General features: G+C 41.7%; 1 protein-coding gene and 1 long non-coding RNA gene across 2 annotated transcripts; both read left to right on the plus strand.

Annotated features, from left to right (window-relative positions):
• Nucleotides 1-4,654: 4,654 nt before the first annotated feature.
• On the plus strand, nt 4,655-8,142 carry LOC143891769 (uncharacterized). The gene is made up of 3 exons (XM_077396301.1): nt 4,655-4,751; nt 4,873-8,087; nt 8,138-8,142. Coding segments are annotated over exons 1-3 (3,222 nt in total). The 5' UTR covers nt 4,655-4,749.
• A 10,496-nt stretch (nt 8,143-18,638) lies between these two features.
• LOC143847258 (uncharacterized) lies at nt 18,639-22,705 on the plus strand. Its single transcript, XR_013234983.1, has 2 exons — nt 18,639-19,394; nt 22,353-22,705. It is a non-coding gene; the product is annotated as an uncharacterized LOC143847258 (long non-coding RNA).
• The last annotated feature ends 409 nt before the right edge of the window (nt 22,706-23,114 follow it).

The following is a 23,114-nucleotide window of genomic DNA, read 5'->3' on the forward strand; positions in this document are numbered from 1 at the left end:
GTACAAATACGGTATTTCATTCTCTTCGAGTCCATACAACTATGGTCTCTTATCCCCTTTGAACATCATACAACTATGATGTCTCATTTCCTTGGAATCCGTACAAATACGGTATTTCATTCTCTTCAAGTCCATACAACTATGGTCTCTTATCCTCTTTGAACATCATACAACTATGATGTCTCATTTCCTTGGAATCCGTACAAATACGGTATTTCATTCTCTTCGAGTCCATACAACTTTGATCTCTTATCCCCTTTGAACATCATACAACTATGATGTCTCATTTCCTTGGAATCCTTACAAATACGGTATTTCATTCTCTTCGAGTCCATACAACTATGGTCTCTTATACCCTTTGAACATCATACAACTATGATGTCTCATTTCCTTGGAATCCGTACAAATACGGTATTTCATTCTCTTCGAGTCCATACAACTATGGTCTCTTATACCCTTTGAACATCATACAACTATGATGTCTCATTTCCTTGGAATCCGTACAAATACGGTATTTCATTCTCTTCGAGTCCATACAACTATGGTCTCTTATCCCCTTTGAACATCATACAACTATGATGTCTCATTTCCTTGGAATCCGTACAAATACGGTATTTCATTCTCTTCAAGTCCATACAACAATGATCTCTTATACCCTTTGAACATCATACAACTATGATGTCTCATTTCCTTGGAATCCGTATAAATACGGTATTTTATCTTGCCCAAGCCCATTCAAAAATGATGCTGCATTTTCATTAAGAATCTTTCAAAAGTCATCCATTATTCTCTCTGAGACCATTTGAAAATGACGTCTCATTTCCTCTGAAGCTGTTCAAAAGCGATATTCCTTTCCCTCCGAAAATCCATTTGAAAATGGTATCCCATTTCTCTCGTTGCCAGCGGCACCGCAGCGGGTTTGTTTTATTGCATTCCAATTCTAGGATTTCATCTAAGGTCTTGCATTATATTAGGTTGCATTGTGTTTAGGGGGTTCCTTTGTCGATTAAAGTTACGCAAAATGGTTCTGTCATTTTAACTTTGGTATTCGATGACTACGTCGTCTCTACCAAAGAGGGGCATCTGTAGACACCCACATTTTGCTTTACTTTAACCAACAATAACCTAATATATGTTTTAGGTCATTAATATCTTGATCTGACTTTACGGATCATCAATCGGGACAAAATAAGATAGGGTCACTTCATAGCCCGAACCCTGATTCCATTCCGAGACCCGATTTCCGTAAATCGTTAGATCAATGGCAGATCTTGACCTGGGTCTAACCATCCAAAACCACCTAACCTCTCCTCTCATCCTAACCATCCAAACCTCACCTAACCTCACCTAACCTCTCCTCTCATCCTAACCATCCAAACCTCACCTAACCTCACCTAACCTCACCTAACCACCTAACCTCACCTAACCTTACCTAACCTCACCTAACCTCACCTAACCTCCTATCCCATTCTCCTATAAATACCCTCTCATCCCACCATCCAAGAAAAAGAAGAAAAAGAACCCCTCTCTTAGAAAATTCATCCCTCTCCCTCATCTCTTCAAGGGTTCGGCCATCCTTGCCGGATCGGGTGATTTTATACGTTGGGTGATATATATCAAAAGCAGTCATTATCAAGCAAGGAATCATCTTCAAGGAATTACCATCAAAGAAAAATCAAACACAAAGTGGGTTTCCAAAGAGGTAGGCATTTATTTCAATTCTATGTAGGGTCTGTTTTCATGCATATCTTTTACTTTAAAAGAAAAACCATGTTAGGAAGCATGTAGGGTCTGTTTTCCCCCTGGTTAGCCTCTGGTTAGACCCTGGTTGCACCCAGGTTCGCTGCTGGTTGCACCCAGGTTCGATGCTGGTTGCACCCTGGTTCCCTACTGATTCGCACCCTGGTTCCCTGCTGGTTGCACCCTGGTTCCCTACTGGTTCGCACCCTGGTTCCCTACTGGTTCGCACCCTGCTTCCCTGCTGGTTGCACCCTGGTTCCCACTGGTTCGCACCCTGGTTCGATATTGGTTCGCACCCTGGTTCCCTGCTGGTTCGCACTCTGGTTAGACCCTGGTTGCACCCAGGTTCGCTGCTGGTTGCACCCAGGTTCCCTGCTGGTTGCACCCTGGTTCCCCTGCTGGTTCGCACCCTGGTTCCCTGCTGGTTCGCACCCTGGTTCCCTGCTGGTTCGCACCCTGGTGCACCCTGGTCCGCACCCTGGTTTGTACCCTACTTCCTCCTAGTTAGACCATGGCAAGTCTCGGGTTTGCTCCTAACTTAGACCCGACTCACTTGACCCTAACCATTAACCCAATCCAACCAAGTCATATCCCAACACAATCCGAGTCGCATGTCTGAATCCATTTGGCCGAATCTCATAAGCCCGCCCACTTTGAATTCCGAAAATTCAAACCCTTGATGATTCCAATATGCTCAATTCTTTGATGCAAATTCCCAATTCCAAAATCCCATTGCTATATCAATGTTTTTGAATCTCAAGTCCAATGCTCAAATACAAACCCGATTCCTGATCCAAATACCAAACCTGTTTTCCAAAATCCAAGCAACCTCCCCAGTGGAACTACGTGTGGCTTGATCCCCATCACGGGGTACGTAGGCAATTTGGCACTCCCAAGTTCAGTCGCACCTTTCTCTATCTTTCCCATTCCCTCACACTATTCATCATCTCGATTCATCTCGTGTCTCTCGGAACCATTGGATTATGGTTTCCGTCGTAAGGACCCTTAGAGCCCAATTTAGGAACACCGGTGTCGTGTCGTGTCCTAAGTTTTAGAGAGTCCTAGAGTTAGGAGTCCAGCCTCATCACGGACGTTTGCTATGTATAGCAACCGTGCCATAGGTCTAGTTACACTAGTCACCCAATCTTTCCCTAGGACAAGCCTAGTAAACTAGGATGTAGGCAAACCTGCATTAGTCTAAGGGACCATTTGCATTTAGATGAGAATCATATAGCATCTTAGATGAAATCCTAAGATAATAAAATCCTCAACTTGAATTAAATAACTTCTCCTAAAACTGTTGAAACAGTCAATCCCGTCTAGGTCGGTGTCCTAGTTGAGTTAGGCATAAGTAGCTTAGCTTAGGTGCACCGAACTACGTCGACTCTGATCCCAGTAAGGCTTGGGTACGTAGGCAGCTTGGATGTCTGATGGCATACCACCCGCGAGTCGGCACCACAAACAAATTGTGGTGTTTTGTATATTAATTTTCTTGTAAATGCTTAATCAAATCATTTAGGGCTTTCCATGAAATTAGAATTCTAGGAGAACTTTCACTTAGATTGAATCCAGACAAATTAATAAATCAAGATACACATCTAGGATTCACATTGAAATTAGATCATAGGATGCATATCACTTAGTTCGCACATTAACATAGAGTTGAATGAGCCATTTAAAATAAATTTAAAAGAGTTAGCTTTTGGAATCGAAGACCGATTATCGGGCAAGAATGGTGCATGTGGCGGATAACTCCCCATACCTTCCATTCTCGTAACCAGGTAGCGAGTCTAGATTTCTGGTTAATTTCGGGTCCTAGATCCCACATCTAGGTGGCGACTCTGTCATTCTCTTTCGTGTGGAGTTCGGATTGCCTTAGTGATCCCAAGTTCACATGAAAGATGAATTCAAATCAATATTAAAATGCACACGCCAATCACGTGGATACGAGATACCAAGAGAAGAGAGCGCGGCGGCTCGCCCCACGCCCCTCTCGCGGGATCAGGGTACCACAGTCTTTGTCGGGTACCAGCAGGGAACCAGGGTGCGAACCAGCAGGGGAATTAGCCTTAACTTTTGCCTGAACCAACAGGAGGCTAATTTTTTTTTTTTGGATGGCCCTCTAGTGAAGCCATCCTGTGTTCCAGATTATCGTCCTTTGTTCCTTTGCTTGATGGATAATCCAGATGAATCCATGAACTCTTTCATGAAAGGCCAAGAAGTGTCCATGCAGCGACTAATTGACATTTACCCTCCTGTTGGATACATTGGTGCTGTTGATATTCAAAAAGCTCGACGGCGCGCTTTGAGATTCTGCTCCTTTGCTAGGTTCCTCACTGTACAGCCTTCTCGCTTTGCGCCAGCTGTTCTTCTGGACCTCGTTGATCAAATGGATCGTGGCGCCAATCCAATTCCTACTATGCTTGCAGAAACTTTCAATGGATTGGATGATATGGCTCACCTTCGTGCCAGTTCAGGTCCAAGCTCTTATATTCGCTCTTTCGTTGGGTCTTTCTCAGGATGTCCTGCATTACTTCAAGTGTGGTTATGCCACAAGCTAAAAATTGCAGCTCCTGTCCATTTTGATCATACGTTATACACCTTCAGTGAATGGCGTCATGATGTTTCTTTCGATCATAAAAGCGATTGGGTTGAATGGTTAAATTCTCGCCAAGAAGATCAGATTTATTGGCAAATTCCCGGAATCCAAGAAGCTGTCTTCAACACCGGAGAAGCTAACTACGTTCGCCTTCTTGGTCTCAAAAAGACTTCCTTTTATGTTCCTGCCAGGATTCAGCGTCAGTATGGAAGGGAGCAATCCATTGTGCCTCCCCTTCATCATTTCTATCCGCCTGAGGATCTCAAGCCCAAGATTGTCAAAGCTGTTTCATCTGCTTGGGATGCAAGAATCATCAAACCTTTAAAGGAGTCAGTTGAGGAAGATTGTCGTCCGAAGAAGAAGTCTAAAAAGAATGCTTAGTTCCATGTTTATCTTTGAAAGATTGAACCATGTACTCAAATTTTAATGATTGATCAATAAAGTCCATCCTTCTCTTTCATTATCTTTGTCTATGTGTGCATCATCGTCTATTCTTCTCTCTGATTTTAAAATATGTCTTTCGGATATTACAGGGCAATAAACATCATAGCTAACCCTAATACTCCTTGGGTTCGGGTCTCTTCGCGGTTAGAGAGGAAATCTGTTTCTCCGCCACCTTCTCTAAGAACCCCAGCATCTCCTTCTTTCCCGTCCTCATCCTCACCAATGGCAGACAACCAAGATGGTCTTCCACCCGCTGCTATTACCGATACTCTTACCTTGATTCTCCAACAGCTTCAAGAACTCAAAGAAGAAAATCGAGTTATCAAGGCTCAGCTTTCTGAAAAGTTAGAACCGTCGTTGTCCAAGGATAAAGGGCCTATGCGCCAAGCAGCTACTCCAGTAGCACCTGCCCAAACAGTGTTCATCAATATCCCTGATAAAGTCGAAGAAGACTTAGAAAAAGAGCAGTACAGCGAGAATCACAGTAGGCCTTCTCAGTCCATGGTTGATAAGTCTGTTATGGAGAAATTAGAGACTCTTACCAGGAAAGTTCAAGGCATTCAGTTTCAAGACCAGGGTGGTTTCAATCCAAGTGATCTTACTTTATTTCCCGAAATTCGCCTTCCTGCCAATTTTCAAATGCCCGATTTCGACAAATATGATGGTGTGGGTTGTCCAATCACACATTTGCAAATGTTCACCATCATGTGTCAGCCTCAAGGCTTATCTTCTGAGCAAATGGCTCAATTGTTCCCAGTTTCCCTAACCAAGGTTGCGAGGAGATGGTTCATGGTCTTGGACAAGACTCGTTACAGGACATGGAAGGATATCGGCGAGCAGTTCATCAGGCAATTCAAATATGATGATGGGACAGAAATCACCAGAAAGGATTTAGAGAGAACAAAGCAAGACTTGAGGGAATCCTTTTTGATTTTTGTGAAAAGATGGAGGAGAATAGCAGCTCAGATGATGGAGCGCCCGTCTGAGGAAGAACAAGTCCAGATAATCATGAAAAATATTTCCCCCCAGCTCCAGTATCACATGTCTTTGCAATACTATCCAGACTTCAAACACTTCATCGTGGCTGGCACCCAGATAGAGGAGGCTATGGCTCAAGGTGTATTCAACCGTAGCAACCCAAACCCCAGAGATTTCAAAAAGTCCCCTCCAGCCCAAGTCAATAGTATTTCCCGTTCCAATGCTCAATCCTCTAGGTCCCAAGAACCTTTAGTAATGGACTATGCTCAAACCGCAACCGCACCTCGGCAACAAACTCGGGTAGAATTTACCCCTCTTCCCATTCCATCTTCAGAGGTGCTTAAGCAGTGTCTTGCTTCAGGTCGCATAACCTTACCTGCCATCCGGCCTCCCCCCAATCCTCTACCTGCAAGTTGGCGAGCTGACCTACACTGTGAGTACCACAGAGGTCCTGGTCATCTTACTGACAACTGCATTGCCTTGAAATTTAGAATCCAGAAACTCATTGATGAGAAAGTCATTGCATTCCAGCCAAGACCCAATGTCACCCAAAACCCATTACCTGGTCATGCAAATCCTCCTGCTGCCGTTAATGCCATAACCATAGGAGATCCTGAGTTTGACCCTCTTACCCTCATATGTGCCTTAGAACCCATCTCTGAACCCCAAATCATATTCTGTGATGAATCACACCTAAGAGAGTCTGTACCTCCCTTGGTAATCACCTATGAGCCACAAGTCCCTCAAATTATCACTTATGATGAGCCTGAATTGGATGAAGTCAGACATGTGACAAGGGGCGGAAGAATTTTCAAACCTGTTGAATTGAGAGTCGAAAATCCAGGGGCATTGGCTCGAGGAGAGGAGCCGCAATATGTGAAAGATCCAGATGATGAAGTTGTGCAGCAGTTAAAGAAAACTCAGGCTGTTATATCTGTATGGGGATTATTGATAGCATCAAAGAAACACAGAGAGGCTGTGTTAAAAGAATTGAATACAACACAGGTATCCTCAGAGATATCTCCGGAGCAACTGGCTGAAGTTGTTGCTCTAACCCAGGCCACCAGGGCCATTAGTTTCTCAGATCAAGAGCTGCCTCCTCAAGGTCGGAATCATGCTAGAGCTCTTCATGTCACTATTGTTTGTGGAGGCAAGAAAGTACCATCTGTGTTGGTAGATAACGGATCCGCGTTGAATGTGTGTCCATTAAGAACTGCCATTACCTTGGGTTTCGGTCCCACTGATTTTGCCGAATCAACCCTTGGTATCCTCGCATATGACAATACCCGAAGAAATGTGGTCGGAGTCCTCACCACCAAGATCGTTATGGGCGGTCAAGAATTTGAGGTTGAGTTTCAAGTTATTGATATCAAAGCCTCGTTCAATATGCTTCTAGGACGTCCCTGGTTACATAAGGAAGGTGCTGTCGCTTCAACCCTTCACCAAAAATTGAAGTTCATTAAAGATGGGAAGTTGTTCACTGTCAGAGGTGATGAAGAGCCAGAAATAGGGCAAATAACAGGAGAAACTTTAATCCTTCCAGTTGCAAAAGCAGATGACTACAACTTGAATGGTTTCGCATTCGAGGTTGCTGTTATCTCTTACAAGGATGCCTCTCGGGAGGAGTTGTGTTTGCCGTTCGCCATCAGTTCTGTGGTGGCCAAGATGATGAGAAAAATGAACTACTTTCCTGGTATGAATTTGGGCCGTGATCCAAGCAAGGCATCTCACTGGCGCCCAATCAAAGCAAACCATGGAATTTTCGGTCTTGGATATGTACCTACTGAAGAGGAGGAGGAAGCCATGGAAAAATTGTTGAAATTGAAGGAAGAAATCCGCCGCACCGGAAGGGTACTCCTAATGGCTCCATATCCCTTATCAATGAATGGTCATTTTATCAAAGAAGGTGAGACGTTTCCATACTATGGGTTTTCTGAACCATGGTATGACTCAGTGACAGGGATCATGATACCCGGTTTTGAAATATTCAGTGGCCTTGCTCTCCCAGAAACAGAACCGCCGATATATTATGTTGAGAAAACTGTTGAGGACTGGTTAGTCTACCTTGAGCCAGATGTGCTGGAATCTTTGTTTGAAGAAAATGTGCCTGATGTTGATTACTATTCTGAAGAACAAGAAGAGACAGATTGTGAAGATATGCTAGTGGCAGTTATTCAGAGTAATGATACCTTTACTGAACCTCAGAGTCAGATTGCACCTGCAACAGAAAATCTTTCCAACTGGAGTTCTGATATTTTTCCATCTTATTTTATGGCTAAGTCAAGTCTAGTCAAGCCAACTGAATCAGTGTCAGTGCCTAGTCCAGGCGAGTCGTTTTCTGAGTTTATTTACTATATGAATCCTGAGCCTGTTCAGGATGAGTCCAAGAATAATGATGTAACTTCTTTCAATTCAATGAAATCCGATTCTCAGTATGTCTCTGTGTTTGCTTCTGACTTTAATAATGATAACACTCCCTCCTCAGACGAGGAAGAAGGGATCGACGAAACTCCCCTTGAATTGCAGCATATGCTCAAACAAGAGGAGGAACGCCGAGCCCAGCCTCTTAAAGATGAAATCAAAATTATAAACATCGGAACAGAAGATTTAATACAGGAAATACGAATTGGAAATACTCTATCCTCTGAAGAGCGCGATGAATTAATAAACCTACTTAAGGAATATAAGGAAGTTTTTGCCTGGTCCTACAAAGATATGCCCGGGTTGAGCGAAGACATTGTTCAGCACAAGCTACCTTTGTTGCCAGGAATTAAACCTAAAAAGCAGAAGCTAAGGAGAATGAAGCCCGAATGGGTCTTGAAAGTAGAAGAAGAGGTTACTAAGCAGTTGAATGCTGGGTTCCTACAAGTGGTGGAATATCCAGAATGGCTTGCAAATATAGTACCTGTACCGAAGAAAGATGGAAAGGTGAGAATGTGTGTAGATTTCAGAGATCTGAACAAGGCAAGTCCGAAAGACGATTTCCCTCTACCACATATCGATATCTTGGTAGACAATACGGCCGGGCATGAATTACTATCCTTCATGGATGGTTTCTCGGGCTACAATCAAATTAAGATGGCACCCGAAGACATGGCTAAAACCTCGTTCATTACACAATGGGGGACATATTGCTATCGGGTAATGCCATTTGGTCTTAAGAATGCTGGTGCAACATATCAAAGAGCAGCTACAGCTTTACTCCATGACATGATACATCGAGAAGTCGAAGTTTATGTCGATGATATGATTGTAAAAGCCAAGGAAAGGAGAGATCACATCCCGAACCTCAAGAAGTTCTTTGAAAGAATACTCAAATACCAGCTTCGCTTGAATCCTAGCAAGTGTGTATTCGGGGTTACCTCTGGTAAGTTGCTTGGATTCATGGTGAGTCAAAGGGGCATAGAGGTGGATCCTCAGAAAATTAAGGCTATCCAGGAGATGCCGCCACCTAGAACCGAGAAGGAAATACGGGGGTTCCTAGGAAGGATACAGTTCCTAAGACGATTCATTGCTCATCTGACTTCAACTTGTGAACCTATCTTCAAGCTATTAAAGAAAAACTCTTCCAAAGAGTGGACGGAGGAATGTCAACAGGCCTTCGAGAAAATAAAGCAAAGTTTGTCTGAACCACCGATAGTAGCACCAGTAATACCGGGGCATCCATTGCTGCTTTACTTGTCAGTAACAGAAACCACAATGGGCTGTATGTTAGCACAGCAAGATCCGGAAACCAAGCATGAAAAGGCTGTATACTATCTTAGTAAGAAGATGTTGGAGTACGAACAGAAGTATACTGTCCTAGAAAAAACCTGCTTAGCTTTGGTTTGGGCTACTCAGCGACTCAGGCATTACCTTTTATCACATAAGGTCTTGCTCCTATCAAGGATGGATCCTCTGAAATATCTCTTTGAAAAACCAGCCCTGACAGGTAGGACTGCCAGATGGTTGTTATTGTTGTCTGAATTTGACATCACCCATGTAACCCAAAAATCAGTAAAGGGCCGAGCCATTGCTGAACAATTGGCAGAAGCACCCCAAGAAGAAAATCAGCCTTTCAAGACGATGTTCCCAGATGAAGAGATCATGATGGTAGAAGATGAATATCCAGAAACTGGTTGGACCCTCTATTTTGATGGAGCAGCAAACCAAACAGGACAGGGAGTAGGGGCATTGCTTGTGTCACCTCGAAATGAGCATGTTCCCCTTGCCGTTAAGTTACAATTCAATTGCACCAACAATATGGCAGAGTATGAAGCATGCATTGTTGGGCTTGAGGCTGCATTGGCCTTAGGCATAGAGAATCTTGACGTATATGGAGATTCAATGTTAATCATTTGCCAAACCCAAGGAGAATGGAGAACCAAAGAAGAAAAGTTGCTGCCATATCATGAATACTTGGATGTTCTCGCTAAGCAATTCCAGCACATCACTTTCAGTTATTTGCCAAGGTTGAAGAATAGATTCGCCGATGCCTTAGCGACGTTAGCTTCTATGATTGACATACCTCACAATATGAAGATGAGGCCCATCACGGTTCAAGAGCAATGGGCTCCTGCATATGTTGATGCTATAGAGATAGCTGCAAGATGTCCCGATGGTAAACCATGGTATACGGACATAAAGAACTACATCTCGGGCCAGGGGCATCCCAATGAGGCGTCGAATAAGGAGATAAGGACTTTGCAGAGATTGGCAGTTAACTTTGTCATTTGTGGAGGAGAGTTATATCGACGGTCTTTCGATGGAATTCAACTCTTATGTGTCACTGAAGATCAGGCAGAAGAAATTCTCGCAGATGTTCATGAAGGGGTGTGTGGACCTCATATGAATGGGAAGATGTTGTCAAAGAAGATCCTACGTCTGGGGTACTATTGGCCAACATTGGAAGCAGATTGTCACACATTTGTGAAGAAATGCTATAAATGTCAGATACATGCGAATCTCATCCATGTACCACCTACCGAATTGCATTCTCTTACTTCTCCTTGGCCGTTTTCGGTATGGGGAATTGACATTATTGGCAAAATTTCCCCTAAGTCATCCAGTGGTCATGAGTACATACTCGTTGCAATTGACTACTTCACTAAGTGGGTTGAGGCCGCTTCTTATGCAAAGCTTACATCCGCATCAGTTGCTAAATTCATACGAACCAACATCATATGTAGATATGGGATTCCCCATGAACTTATCTCAGATAACGGATCTCATTTCAAGAAAGAAGTTATCATTCTTTGCGAAGAGTTCAAGATTAAGCATCACAAATCCTCACCTTATCGGCCGCAGACAAATGGAGCAGTGGAAGCTGCAAACAAAAATGTCAAGACTATCATTAGCAAGATGTCAGAAACTCATAAGGATTGGTCGAATAAGTTGCCGTACGCCTTGTGGGCTTACAGAACATCAATTAGAGCTTCAACTGGGGCAACCCCTTACTCTCTTGTTTATGGTATGGAAGCAGTGCTACCTGTAGAGATTCGTGTACCTTCGCTCCGAGTATTGACTGAAGTCAAGTTGCCAGAAAATGAATGGGCAGACGCCAGATATAAAGAGCTGAATATGCTAGATGAAAAGAGGTTAAAAGCGCTTTACCATGTGCAGGGTTATCAGCGCAGAATAGCCCGGGCTTTTAATAAAAAGGTTAAAATCAGAGATCTCGAAGAAGGCAATCTTGTTCTAAAAGAAAACCGAGCACCAGTGTTTGACCCAAGAGGTAAATTCAAGCCTAATTGGTCAGGGCCATACATCGTGGACCAAATCTTACCCGGAAAAGCCGTCAAGCTCTGTAATTTAAATGGAGAAATATTGTCGGAACCAACAAATCTTGATCAACTCAAGAGGTTCTATGCTTGAACACCAGAAGGCCGTCTTTTGGCCGAATAAAACCCAAATTCATAACCCAAAATCAAAAAATATATAACCTTTTGCAAACCCTTTCGAGCCTACATAAAATTTTCCTTCAAAACCCAATGTACTAGGGGCATTCCCCTGAACTACGCATGACCTGATTCCTACACTGGGATACGTAGGCAACCTGTTCACAGGTTCGGTCGAAACTCTTGCAAAACCTTAAGCCATTCTTTGAAAAGCTCTACCTCACCTGTAAAGTCCTTTTGGTGTTTAAAAAAAAAAAAAAAAAAAAAATGGAGCTTGAAGATCCGCTAGATTGAAAACCTGAAAAGGCGATCTAGGCAAAATTTAGGATCATTCCTCTGCTAAGTTGAAAACCTGAAAAGGCAGCTTAGGCAAAAGTTAAGGGGGTAGCCTGCTGAGTTGAAAACCTGAAAAGGCGATTCAGGCAGAAGTTAAGGTTGAACGGTCCGCCAAGTTGAAAATCTAAAAAGGAATACTTGGTCGTGGTAAGATGGGGTTCACGCCAGAAGAATTACATCGACCTCTGAACTCTCAGTAGGTCAGGCAAAAATAACAATGATTCCCGAAACTAAGGGCATTAATTTCAAAACAATCCGAAAGTTGATAGAAGGATATATGAAGTATCACTGTCTTAAAAAATAAGTGAAGATGTTTATCAGTGGAGAAACATTCTTTAAAAGAGGCTAACCTAACCCAAAAGAAAATACTGATAAGTCAGAAGCATCACGAGATCACTTGAGTAATCTTTCTTATTTTGTCTTTTTATTACCAATGTATGTGGTTCTATTTTTAGAAAAATTTACAAATGCTATTTTAAAGAATTGTTGTAGGATGCAATCACTCTGAAGGCAGGTTCATTAACAGATTCCGAGAAACTTGGAAAAGGTGCGACTGTCACGAATGGCGAAAAATCTCTGAAGAATGATCTCTGGTCAATAACTAGAAGAAAGTTAGAGTGCCTCAAATTGGGGCAGGATGCTAATGAAGTGGCATCTCATATTCAAGCTTTGAAAGACCTTTGCTGCATGGTGGTATTGAATCATTTGCTTCCAAAGTTGTTAATTGGGGATTTCAGTTCCATTTCCCTGATAATCTTTATCAAAACCCAAACTTTCTTATCTTTTTGAGTTCATTCGAAAATGTTCTCTTATTCTCTTTGAGCATCATACAAATGTGATGTCTCATTTCCATGGAACTCCGTAAAAATACGGTGTTCCATTCTCTTCGAGTCCATACAACTATGGTCTCTTATTCTCTTTGAGCATCATACAAATGTGATGTCTCATTTTCTTGGAACTCCGCAAAAATACGGTATTCCATTCTCTTCGAGTCCATACAATTATGGTCTCTTATTCTCTTTGAGCATCGTACAAATATGATGTCTCATTTCCTTGGAAGCCGTACAAATACGGTATTTCATTCTGAGATCATTCAAAAATGTTCTCTTATTCTCTTTGAGTATCATACAAATGTGATGTCTCATTTCCATGGAATTCTGTAAAAATATGGTGTTCCATTCTCTTCAAGTCCATACAACTATGGTCTCTTATTCTCTTTGAGCATCATACAAATATGATGTCTCATTTTCCTTGGAAACCGTACAAATGCGGTATTTCATTCTGAGTTCATTCAAAAATGTTCTCTTATTCTCTTTGAGCATCATACAAATGTGATGTCTCATTTCCTTGGAACTCCGTAAAAATACGGTGTTCCATTCTCTTCGAATCCATACAACTGTGGTCTCTTATTCTCTTTGAGCATCATACAAATATGATGTCTCATTTCCTTGAAAGCCGTACGAATACGATATTTCATTCTGAGTCCATTCAAAAATGTTCTTTTGATTCTATTTGAACGTCGTACAACAATGATATCTCATCCATACGAATATGACATCTCTTACTCTCTTGAAAGTCGTATAAATATCTCATCCTTCCTCGTCTATTCAAAAATAGTCTCTTATTCTTCTTTGGGATCCATACAAATATGGTTGCTCATTCTTTGGGAAACCGTACAAGGATGGTGTCTCATTCTGATATCTCATTCCTTGTGGGCCTGTATAACTACGGGGTCTCATTCTTATCAAATCCATACAGATACGTCTCTTAGCCCTTTGACCTCGTACAAATGCGAGGCTTCATTCTGGTTGAATCCATTCGAAATAATATCTCATGTCCTTTGAATCCATACAAATATGGAGCCTTGTTTTATCTGAGCCCATTCAAAAATGATGCTTCGTTCTCTTCAAAAAAAAAAAAAAAAAAAAAAACAAAATTTAAAAAAAAAATAATAATAATAAAAAAAAAAACTTTCGAAAGTCCCATTATTCTCTCTGAGACGGTTTGAAAATGGCGACTTGTTTCCTCTGAAACCGTTCAAAAACGGTATTCCTTTCCCTCCTAAAATCCATTTGAAAATGGTATCCCATTCCTTCATTGCCTGTTCAAAAACGGCGCCGCATCTTTTATTCTGGATTGCAAGATCTTTCCATTCAGAATAAATCCGATTCTCCGCTATTCTAAACTGCCATCTCATGGTATTTAGAGTAAGTGCTTTTTGATATATGTTCAAGTTCTAGGATTTCATCTAAGGTCTTGCATTATATTAGGTTGCGTTGTGTTTAGAGAGTCCTTTGTCGATTAAAGCTACGCAAAATGGTTTTGTCATTCTTTGCTTTGGTATTCGATAACTACATCATCTCTACCAAAGAGGGGCATCTGTAGACACCCCATTTTGATTCGTTTTAATCAACAAAGAAGTTAGTGTGATGTTGTCGAATTCTAGTGTTTTCCATTCCCGTGTTCGTCCCTTATGCTTTCTCAATCTTTCCGATCTATTCTGCAATGTTCCGCATTTTTCTTTTCGCTAGTGTTGAGGATGGTTATTCAGGAGAATCCAAGCTAGGGGAGAATTCAGACCCATTCGGTGGGCCCGCATTGGACATTTATTGGAGCTTGGACCGTCGGTGGGCCCGTATCGGATATTTGTTTAAATTTGGATCAATCAAGGGGCCCGCATATTGTTTCAATGAAAATAAGTGTTAAACCTTCTTCGATCCAACACCTAAAGATGATCATCAAGAGAACGGTCAAGATCTCAGAGAAGTCGTTTTAACAACCAATTTTGAAATGATCATCAGGTTGAGTTACTCAGGTCAGCCCATTGAAATGATTTAGGAGGACACAACCTACTTAGGTAGGGGACCCATCAATTGGATGGTCTGGATCGTCATAGAGGAATGATTTGAGGGGGCACAACCAATTTACATTGCGACCCACCATTTGAACGGTCAAGATCATCAATTGTCGCCCATCAAATGGACGGTTCGGATCATCAAATGGGAGTGATTTAAAAATGGGGTAACATATTCACATTTTGATCTATTGGATGGTTTGGATCAGCCCATAGGATTGATTAGTGGAGCACAAATTAAATCACATCGCAGCCCACTATTTGAACGGTCAAGATCATCAATTGTCGCCCATCAAATGGACAGTTCGGATCATCAAATGGGAGTGATTTAAAAATGGGGTAACATATTCACATTTTGATCTATTGGATGGCTTGGATCAGCCCATAGGATTGATTAGCGGAGCACAAATTAAATCACGTTGTCGCCCATCAAATGAACGGTTCAAATCATACTTTGGAGTGGGGCATATGATTTTATGCACAATTGGGAATTTGGTCACATATGGGACCCACTTGGGTTATCTTTTACCTACTCAAAAGGACTTTAAAAAACATGCATGGGGCCACACACATGTCAAAATTCAATGTCCACAATGGTGGCCACCTACCATGGAATATGTCCACAATGGTGGCCACCTACCATGGAATAAGTCCACAATGGTGGCCACCACCCTCCCATTCCTTTGCTATAAATAGTTCAATGAGGGAGAGTAAAAGGGACAACTCATTTCTCTTCTATGATGTGTTCTAACAAAGTTGCTATACCCCTCTCTTAAAAACAAAAACCCTTTCTCTCTCTCTCTCCCCATTCAAAGTGAGGAGAACAAAGAAGAAGAAAAAAAAAAGATCAAGAGGAAGAAGAGCGGAAGCGATCGCACATAGGCGGGATTCTCGTGTTTTTTTCGGCTTTTGGATTCGGCAAGGAACTCATCACAGGTAGGTACACTGTTCTCGGAATTTTTCAGAATTATTTGGTATACATGATTTTTAACGAAGAAAACTAAAAGATATACTAAACAGATTCCAAAAATACTGAAATTTCGTGGGAAAATAATATGTTACTGATTCATTTTACCATGAATTTGTAAAGATTTTTGGAGTTTATTTGGTATATTATTTAATGTTTTCTTTGAAAACTATCAGATTTTAGGATAATTTGTACTAACATCAGATCATCATTAAAATTCATAAACTTTTTACAGAAGTCTTATATTTCACATTTCTTTCTGCTGTAAAAGTTTCAAGTGATTTGGATCTGGTTTCATGTGTGGTGTAGTGTTAATTCATAATCTGGGCTGAAAATTGAAAAATCCGAAGTCAGTAGTAAATAATTTCTAAAATTCATGAAAATCTCACTGCATGCTATTTATATTCATATCTTATTTCTGTAGAAATTTCATAGAATTTAGATTTATATTTCTACTAGTTTCTGTGTTAATTGTGCAATCTGGTCATTTAATTGTTTAATCAAGATTAAATGTGAAATTAATGTAAAAATCTGCAAAACTCATACAGTAAGCTACATACATTCCCATCTTGCTGCTGTAAAAAGTTCAACTTATTTCGAATTTGTTTGCAATAATTTCACTTGTAAAATCACTCATATGCTTAAAATTGATAAAATCCATTGAAAATTCGAAATTAATTAAAAATCATTGTGAAAATTTCCAAAGAACTTTAAAATTCTGTCACATGTTCACTCCTTAATCCATTGAAACAGAAATTTTAGGATCTTTAGATTTCCCTGGAAAAATGGCCAGTGTATCCATAATCGTATCCCAATTGCAATCAATCTTTGACAATTTGAATATTTAAGCTATAACATGCTATTGGCTCCGAGGTTACTGTCCACGGAAATCCTGAGATTTGCCAGGCAATAAGATGCTATAACCTAAGTACTAAATTGCACAAGGAAAGAGCGCACGATTCCCTCCTTTGGATGCCATTCTGGGCCGAAATTGGTGAACCCTAGAACCATTGATATTCCTTAAGTGTCCAAAAACTGAAAATCCTTAAAATCTGAAATTCGTTAACCTCAAGAACTCAAATCGATTTATCTTGTGTCTTTCGGAACCATTGGATCATGGTTTCCGATCTAAGAACCATTAGAGCCCAATTTAGGAACCCTGGTGTCAGGTCGTGTCCTAGGTTTTAGGGAGTCCTAGAGTTAGGAGTCCAGCCTCATCACGAACGTTTGTTATGTATAACAACCGTGCCATAGGTCTAGTCACACTAGTCACCCAATCTTTCCTTAAGACAAGCCTAGTAAACTAGGATGTAGGCAAACCTGCATTAGTCTAAGGAACAATTTGCATTTAGATAAGAATCATATAGCATCTCAGATGAAATCCTAAGATAATAAAATCCTCAACTTGAATTAAATAACTTCTCTCAAAACTGTTGAAACAATCAATTCTGTCTAGGTCGGTGTCCTAGTTGAGTTAGGCATAAGTAGCTTAGCTTAGGTGCACCGAACTACGTCGACTCTGATCCCAGTAAGGCTTGGGTACGTAGGCAGCTTGGATGTCTGATGGCATACCACCCGCGAGTCGGCACCACAAACAAATTGTGGTGTTTTGTATATTAATTTTCTTGTAAATGCTTAATCAAATCACTTAGGATTTTCCATGAAATTAGAATTCTAGGAGAACTTTCACTTAGAATGAATCCAGACAAATTAATAAATCAAGATACACATCTAGGATTCACATTAAAATTAGATCATAGGATGCATGTCACTTAGTTCGCACATTAACATAGAGTTGAATGAGCCATTTAAAATAAATTTAAAAGAATTAGCTTTTGGAATCGAAGACCGATTATCGGGCAGGAATGGTGCATGTGGCGGATAACTCCCCATACCTTCCATTCTCGTAACCAGGTAGCGAGTCTAGATTTCTGGTTAATTACGGGTCCTAGATCCCACATCTAGGTGGCGACTCTGTCAGTCTCTTTCGTGTGGAATTCGGATTGCCTTAGTGATCCCAAGTTCACAGGAAAGATTAATTCAAATCAACATTAAAATGCACACGCCAATCGCGTGGGTACGAGAGACCAAGAGAGAGAGAGAGCGGTGGCTCGCGCCCCACACCCCTCTCGCGGGATTCGGGTACCACAGTCTGGCGACTCTGCTGGGGATCGAACCCAGAATCTCTGGTTTCGCAGATTCGCCAGTGGTTCAGGCAAAAGTTAAGGCTAGCGCGGTTCGCCAGTGGAACTACGTGTGGCTTGATCCCCATCACGGGGTACGTAGGCAATTTGCCTGAACCAAATACGGTATTTCATTCTCTTCAAGTCCATACAACAATGATCTCTTATACCCTTTGAACATCATACAACTATGATGTCTCATTTCCTTGGAATCCGTACAAATACGGTATTTCATTCTCTTCGAGTCCATACAACTATGGTCTCTTATCCCCTTTGAACATCATACAACTATGATGTCTCATTTCCTTGGAATCCGTACAAATACGGTATTTCATTCTCTTCAAGTCCATACAACAATGATCTCTTATACCCTTTGAACATCATACAACTATGATGTCTCATTTCCTTGGAATCCGTATAAATACGGTATTTTATCTTGCCCAAGCCCATTCAAAAATGATGCTGCATTTTCATTAAGAATCTTTCAAAAGTCATCCATTATTCTCTCTGAGACCATTTGAAAATGACGTCTCATTTCCTCTGAAGCTGTTCAAAAGCGATATTCCTTTCCCTCCGAAAATCCATTTGAAAATGGTATCCCATTTCTCTCGTTGCCAGCGGCACCGCAGCGGGTTTGTTTTATTGCATTCCAATTCTAGGATTTCATCTAAGGTCTTGCATTATATTAGGTTGCATTGTGTTTAGGGGGTTCCTTTGTCGATTAAAGTTACGCAAAATGGTTCTGTCATTTTAACTTTGGTATTCGATGACTACGTCGTCTCTACCAAAGAGGGGCATCTGTAGACACCCACATTTTGCTTTACTTTAACCAACAATAACCTAATATATGTTTTAGGTCATTAATATCTTGATCTGACTTTACGGATCATCAATCGGGACAAAATAAGATAGGGTCACTTCATAGCCCGAACCCTGATTCCATTCCGAGACCCGATTTCCGTAAATCGTTAGATCAATGGCAGATCTTGACCTGGGTCTAACCATCCAAAACCACCTAACCTCTCCTCTCATCCTAACCATCCAAACCTCACCTAACCTCACCTAACCTCTCCTCTCATCCTAACCATCCAAACCTCACCTAACCTCACCTAACCTCACCTAACCACCTAACCTCACCTAACCTTACCTAACCTCACCTAACCTCACCTAACCTCCTATCCCATTCTCCTATAAATACCCTCTCATCCCACCATCCAAGAAAAAGAAGAAAAAGAACCCCTCTCTTAGAAAATTCATCCCTCTCCCTCATCTCTTCAAGGGTTCGGCCATCCTTGCCGGATCGGGTGATTTTATACGTTGGGTGATATATATCAAAAGCAGTCATTATCAAGCAAGGAATCATCTTCAAGGAATTACCATCAAAGAAAAATCAAACACAAAGTGGGTTTCCAAAGAGGTAGGCATTTATTTCAATTCTATGTAGGGTCTGTTTTCATGCATATCTTTTACTTTAAAAGAAAAACCATGTTAGGAAGCATGTAGGGTCTGTTTTCCCCCTGGTTAGCCTCTGGTTAGACCCTGGTTGCACCCAGGTTCGCTGCTGGTTGCACCCAGGTTCGATGCTGGTTGCACCCTGGTTCCCTACTGATTCGCACCCTGGTTCCCTGCTGGTTGCACCCTGGTTCCCTACTGGTTCGCACCCTGGTTCCCTACTGGTTCGCACCCTGCTTCCCTGCTGGTTGCACCCTGGTTCCCACTGGTTCGCACCCTGGTTCGATATTGGTTCGCACCCTGGTTCCCTGCTGGTTCGCACTCTGGTTAGACCCTGGTTGCACCCAGGTTCGCTGCTGGTTGCACCCAGGTTCCCTGCTGGTTGCACCCTGGTTCCCCTGCTGGTTCGCACCCTGGTTCCCTGCTGGTTCGCACCCTGGTTCCCTGCTGGTTCGCACCCTGGTGCACCCTGGTCCGCACCCTGGTTTGTACCCTACTTCCTCCTAGTTAGACCATGGCTAGTCTCGGGTTTGCTCCTAACTTAGACCCGACTCACTTGACCCTAACCATTAACCCAATCCAACCAAGTCATATCCCAACACAATCCGAGTCGCATGTCTGAATCCATTTGGCCGAATCTCATAAGCCCGCCCACTTTGAATTCCGAAAATTCAAACCCTTGATGATTCCTATATGCTCAATTCTTTGATGCAAATTCCCAATTCCAAAATCCCATTGCTAGATCAATGTTTCTGAATCTCAAGTCCAATGCTCAAATACAAACCCGATTCCTGATCCAAATACCAATTCTGTTTTCCAAAATCCAAGTAACCTCCCCAGCGGAACTACGTGTGGCTTGATCCCCATCGCGGGGTACGTAGGCAATTTGGCACTCCCAAGTTCAGTCGCACCTTTCTCTATCTTTCTCATTCCCTCACACTATTTCATCATCTCTTCCATTTTTTTTTTCACTAACCTCGAGAATTTAAATCGATTTGTCTTGTGTCTTTCGGAACCGTTGGATCACGGTTTCCGTCGTAAGGACCCTTAGAGCCCAATTTAGGAACACCGGTGTCGTGTCGTATCCTAAGTTTTAGAGAGTCCTAGAGTTAGGAGTCCAGCCTCATCACGGACGCTTGCTATGTATAGCAACCGTGCCATAGGTCTAGTTACACTAGTCACCCAATCTTTCCCTAGGACAAGCCTAGTAAACTAGGATGTAAGGCAAACCTGCATTAGTCTAAGGGACCATTTGCATTTAGATGAGAATCATATAGCATCTTAGATGAAATCCTAAGATAATAAAATCCTCAACTTGAATTAAATAACTTCTCCTAAAACTGTTGAAACAGTCAATCCCGTCTAGGTCGGTGTCTTAGTTGAGTTAGGCATATGTAACTTAGCTTAGGTGCACCGAACTACGTCGACTCTGATCCCAGTGAGGCTTGGGTACGTAGGCAGCTTGGATGTCTGACGGCATACCACCCGCGAGTCGGCACCACAACAAATTGTGGTGTTTTGGATATTAATTTTCTTGTAAATGCTTAATCAAATCATTTAGGGCTTTCCATGAAATTAGAATTCTAGGAGAACTTTCACTTAGAATGAATCCAGACAAATTAATAAATCAAGATACACATCTAGGATTCACATTGAAATTAGATCATAGGATGCATGTCACTTAGTTCGCACATTAACATAGAGTTGAATGAGCCATTTAAAATAAATTTAAAAAGTTAGCTTTTGGAATCGAAGGCCGATTATCGGGCAGGAATGGTGCATGTGGCGGATAACTCCCCATACCTTCCATTCTCGTAACCAGGTAGCGAGTCTAGATTTCTGGTTAATTTCGGGTCCTAGATCCCACATCTAGGTGGCGACTCTGTCAGTCTCTTTCGTGTGGAATTCGGATTGCCTTAGTGATCCCAAGTTCACATGAAAGACGAATTCAAATCAACAATTAAATGCACACGCCAATCGCGTGGGTACGGGAGACCAAGAGAGAGCGCGTGGCGGCTCGCGCCCCACCCCTCTCGCGGGATCGGGTACCACAGTTTGGCGACTCTGCTGGGGACCACCTAACTTCATTAAAATTTCAAAAGATAATTCATTTGAATTTAATTTAACTGGCTCATAAAAACTCTATACTTGTTAGATTAGTTTGTCTTGTTTTATTTTCTCTCATCACATTTTACTCGAACTTAATTTAACAAAACCTGAAGGCATCATAGATTGCGCGAACTTATTGCACACACTTACATCACTTGCATCTAAACCCTTGCATCTCACATTCACACACGTCCTATTTTAGGAACCCGGAGTGTTATCTAGCATGGTTGACTGGGATTTCATCACCTGGTGCCTCTGTGCTAGAGAAGCATTCCACCCTTAGCCTAGTACCTTTATGGTGCGTAAACGGATCTATTGTTCACGTACTGATACGCCGGACACTGGTACAGTATATCGAACATGGATTCGCGCTAAGGGAACTCTTGGCCTTACCCCTAGATTAACCCACACATGCATGTAGTATACGAACACATGTGCATCACGTGTGTGAGCCTAGTTTAGGATATCCTACCTATTTGTGTCTAGATTAGGCCGTAGACCATCTTCCAATGGCTACGATCGGTCCTAGGTACACGAACAAAGTCATGAGTCGAGACCTTCTCTCCACTCCGCTAGACTAGGATTAGGGTTGATTCCCTCAGGTAACACTGTTAAAATGTGTGAAGATTAAAAACTTTCCCTTTGGGGTTATGATATAAATCCCATCATTTCCAAAGATCTCATAGGATTAGTCATTCATGATCTATCTGTTGAAAGCAATCTTATGCTATCTCATCTAATCTCTTGATCGTGCGTCTTTCATTCTTCTGTCATACAATTCGATCGTATCTTCATGCCATCCCCTAACTGGCAGGAGCAGAATCTCACAATCTTTCGATTATGCAATCTCATGATCTGATCATGCCTGGTCCAGATGATCCAATCTTAATTGTACCCTTGGTCCTTTCTTACTCTAAGGGCAACATTTTTCAAGAATATTTTGCTAAGTCCTTCGGAGTTTACTCTCATAATCCTTGAACTAGGGGCATTCCCCTATGCGAATCAGTCATCATGGTCAGTACAATTGTTGAGTCCGGTCTTACATTTCAAGGTCAATGCCTAGTCCAGGCAAGTTATCTCTCTTTTTTATTTAGAGTTGTGAATCCTGAGAGGATAGGTCGTCAGATGTAATAGCTTTTTCTTTAAATAAAAATTTCAAGTCAAATAGTTCACTTGTGTCTGTTTCTTAAGTGTGCTTCTGATCTTAAATAAGACTCCCTCCTCAAATGAGGACAAAATTGACGAAACTCCACTTGAGTCACAGCAATTACTTGAACAAGAGGAGGAGCGCCAATCCCAGCTTTTCAAAAATGAAATTGAAGTGGTAAACGCTGGCACTGAAACTTTGATTCAGTAAATGCCGATTGAAAATACATTACCCTCTGAAGAGTGTGAAGAATTGATAAAATTATTTCAAGAATAAGATGATTGTCTAGAAAAGCTACAACCGATACCAGGGGCAAGACATAGTTGGAAAGCTCAAAGAAAATGAAGAAAGTGAGAAGATATATGCTATACAAGGGGCATAGAGTGGAAACAACTTTCATATTTCCAATCAATGACCTTGGTTCTCAAA

Source organism: Tasmannia lanceolata, unplaced genomic scaffold, assembly GCF_043159265.1.
Source record: "Tasmannia lanceolata isolate RefF3 unplaced genomic scaffold, GAP_Taslan_0.1 ptg000015l, whole genome shotgun sequence".
In the NCBI taxonomy this organism is placed as follows: Eukaryota; Viridiplantae; Streptophyta; class Magnoliopsida; order Canellales; family Winteraceae; genus Tasmannia; species Tasmannia lanceolata.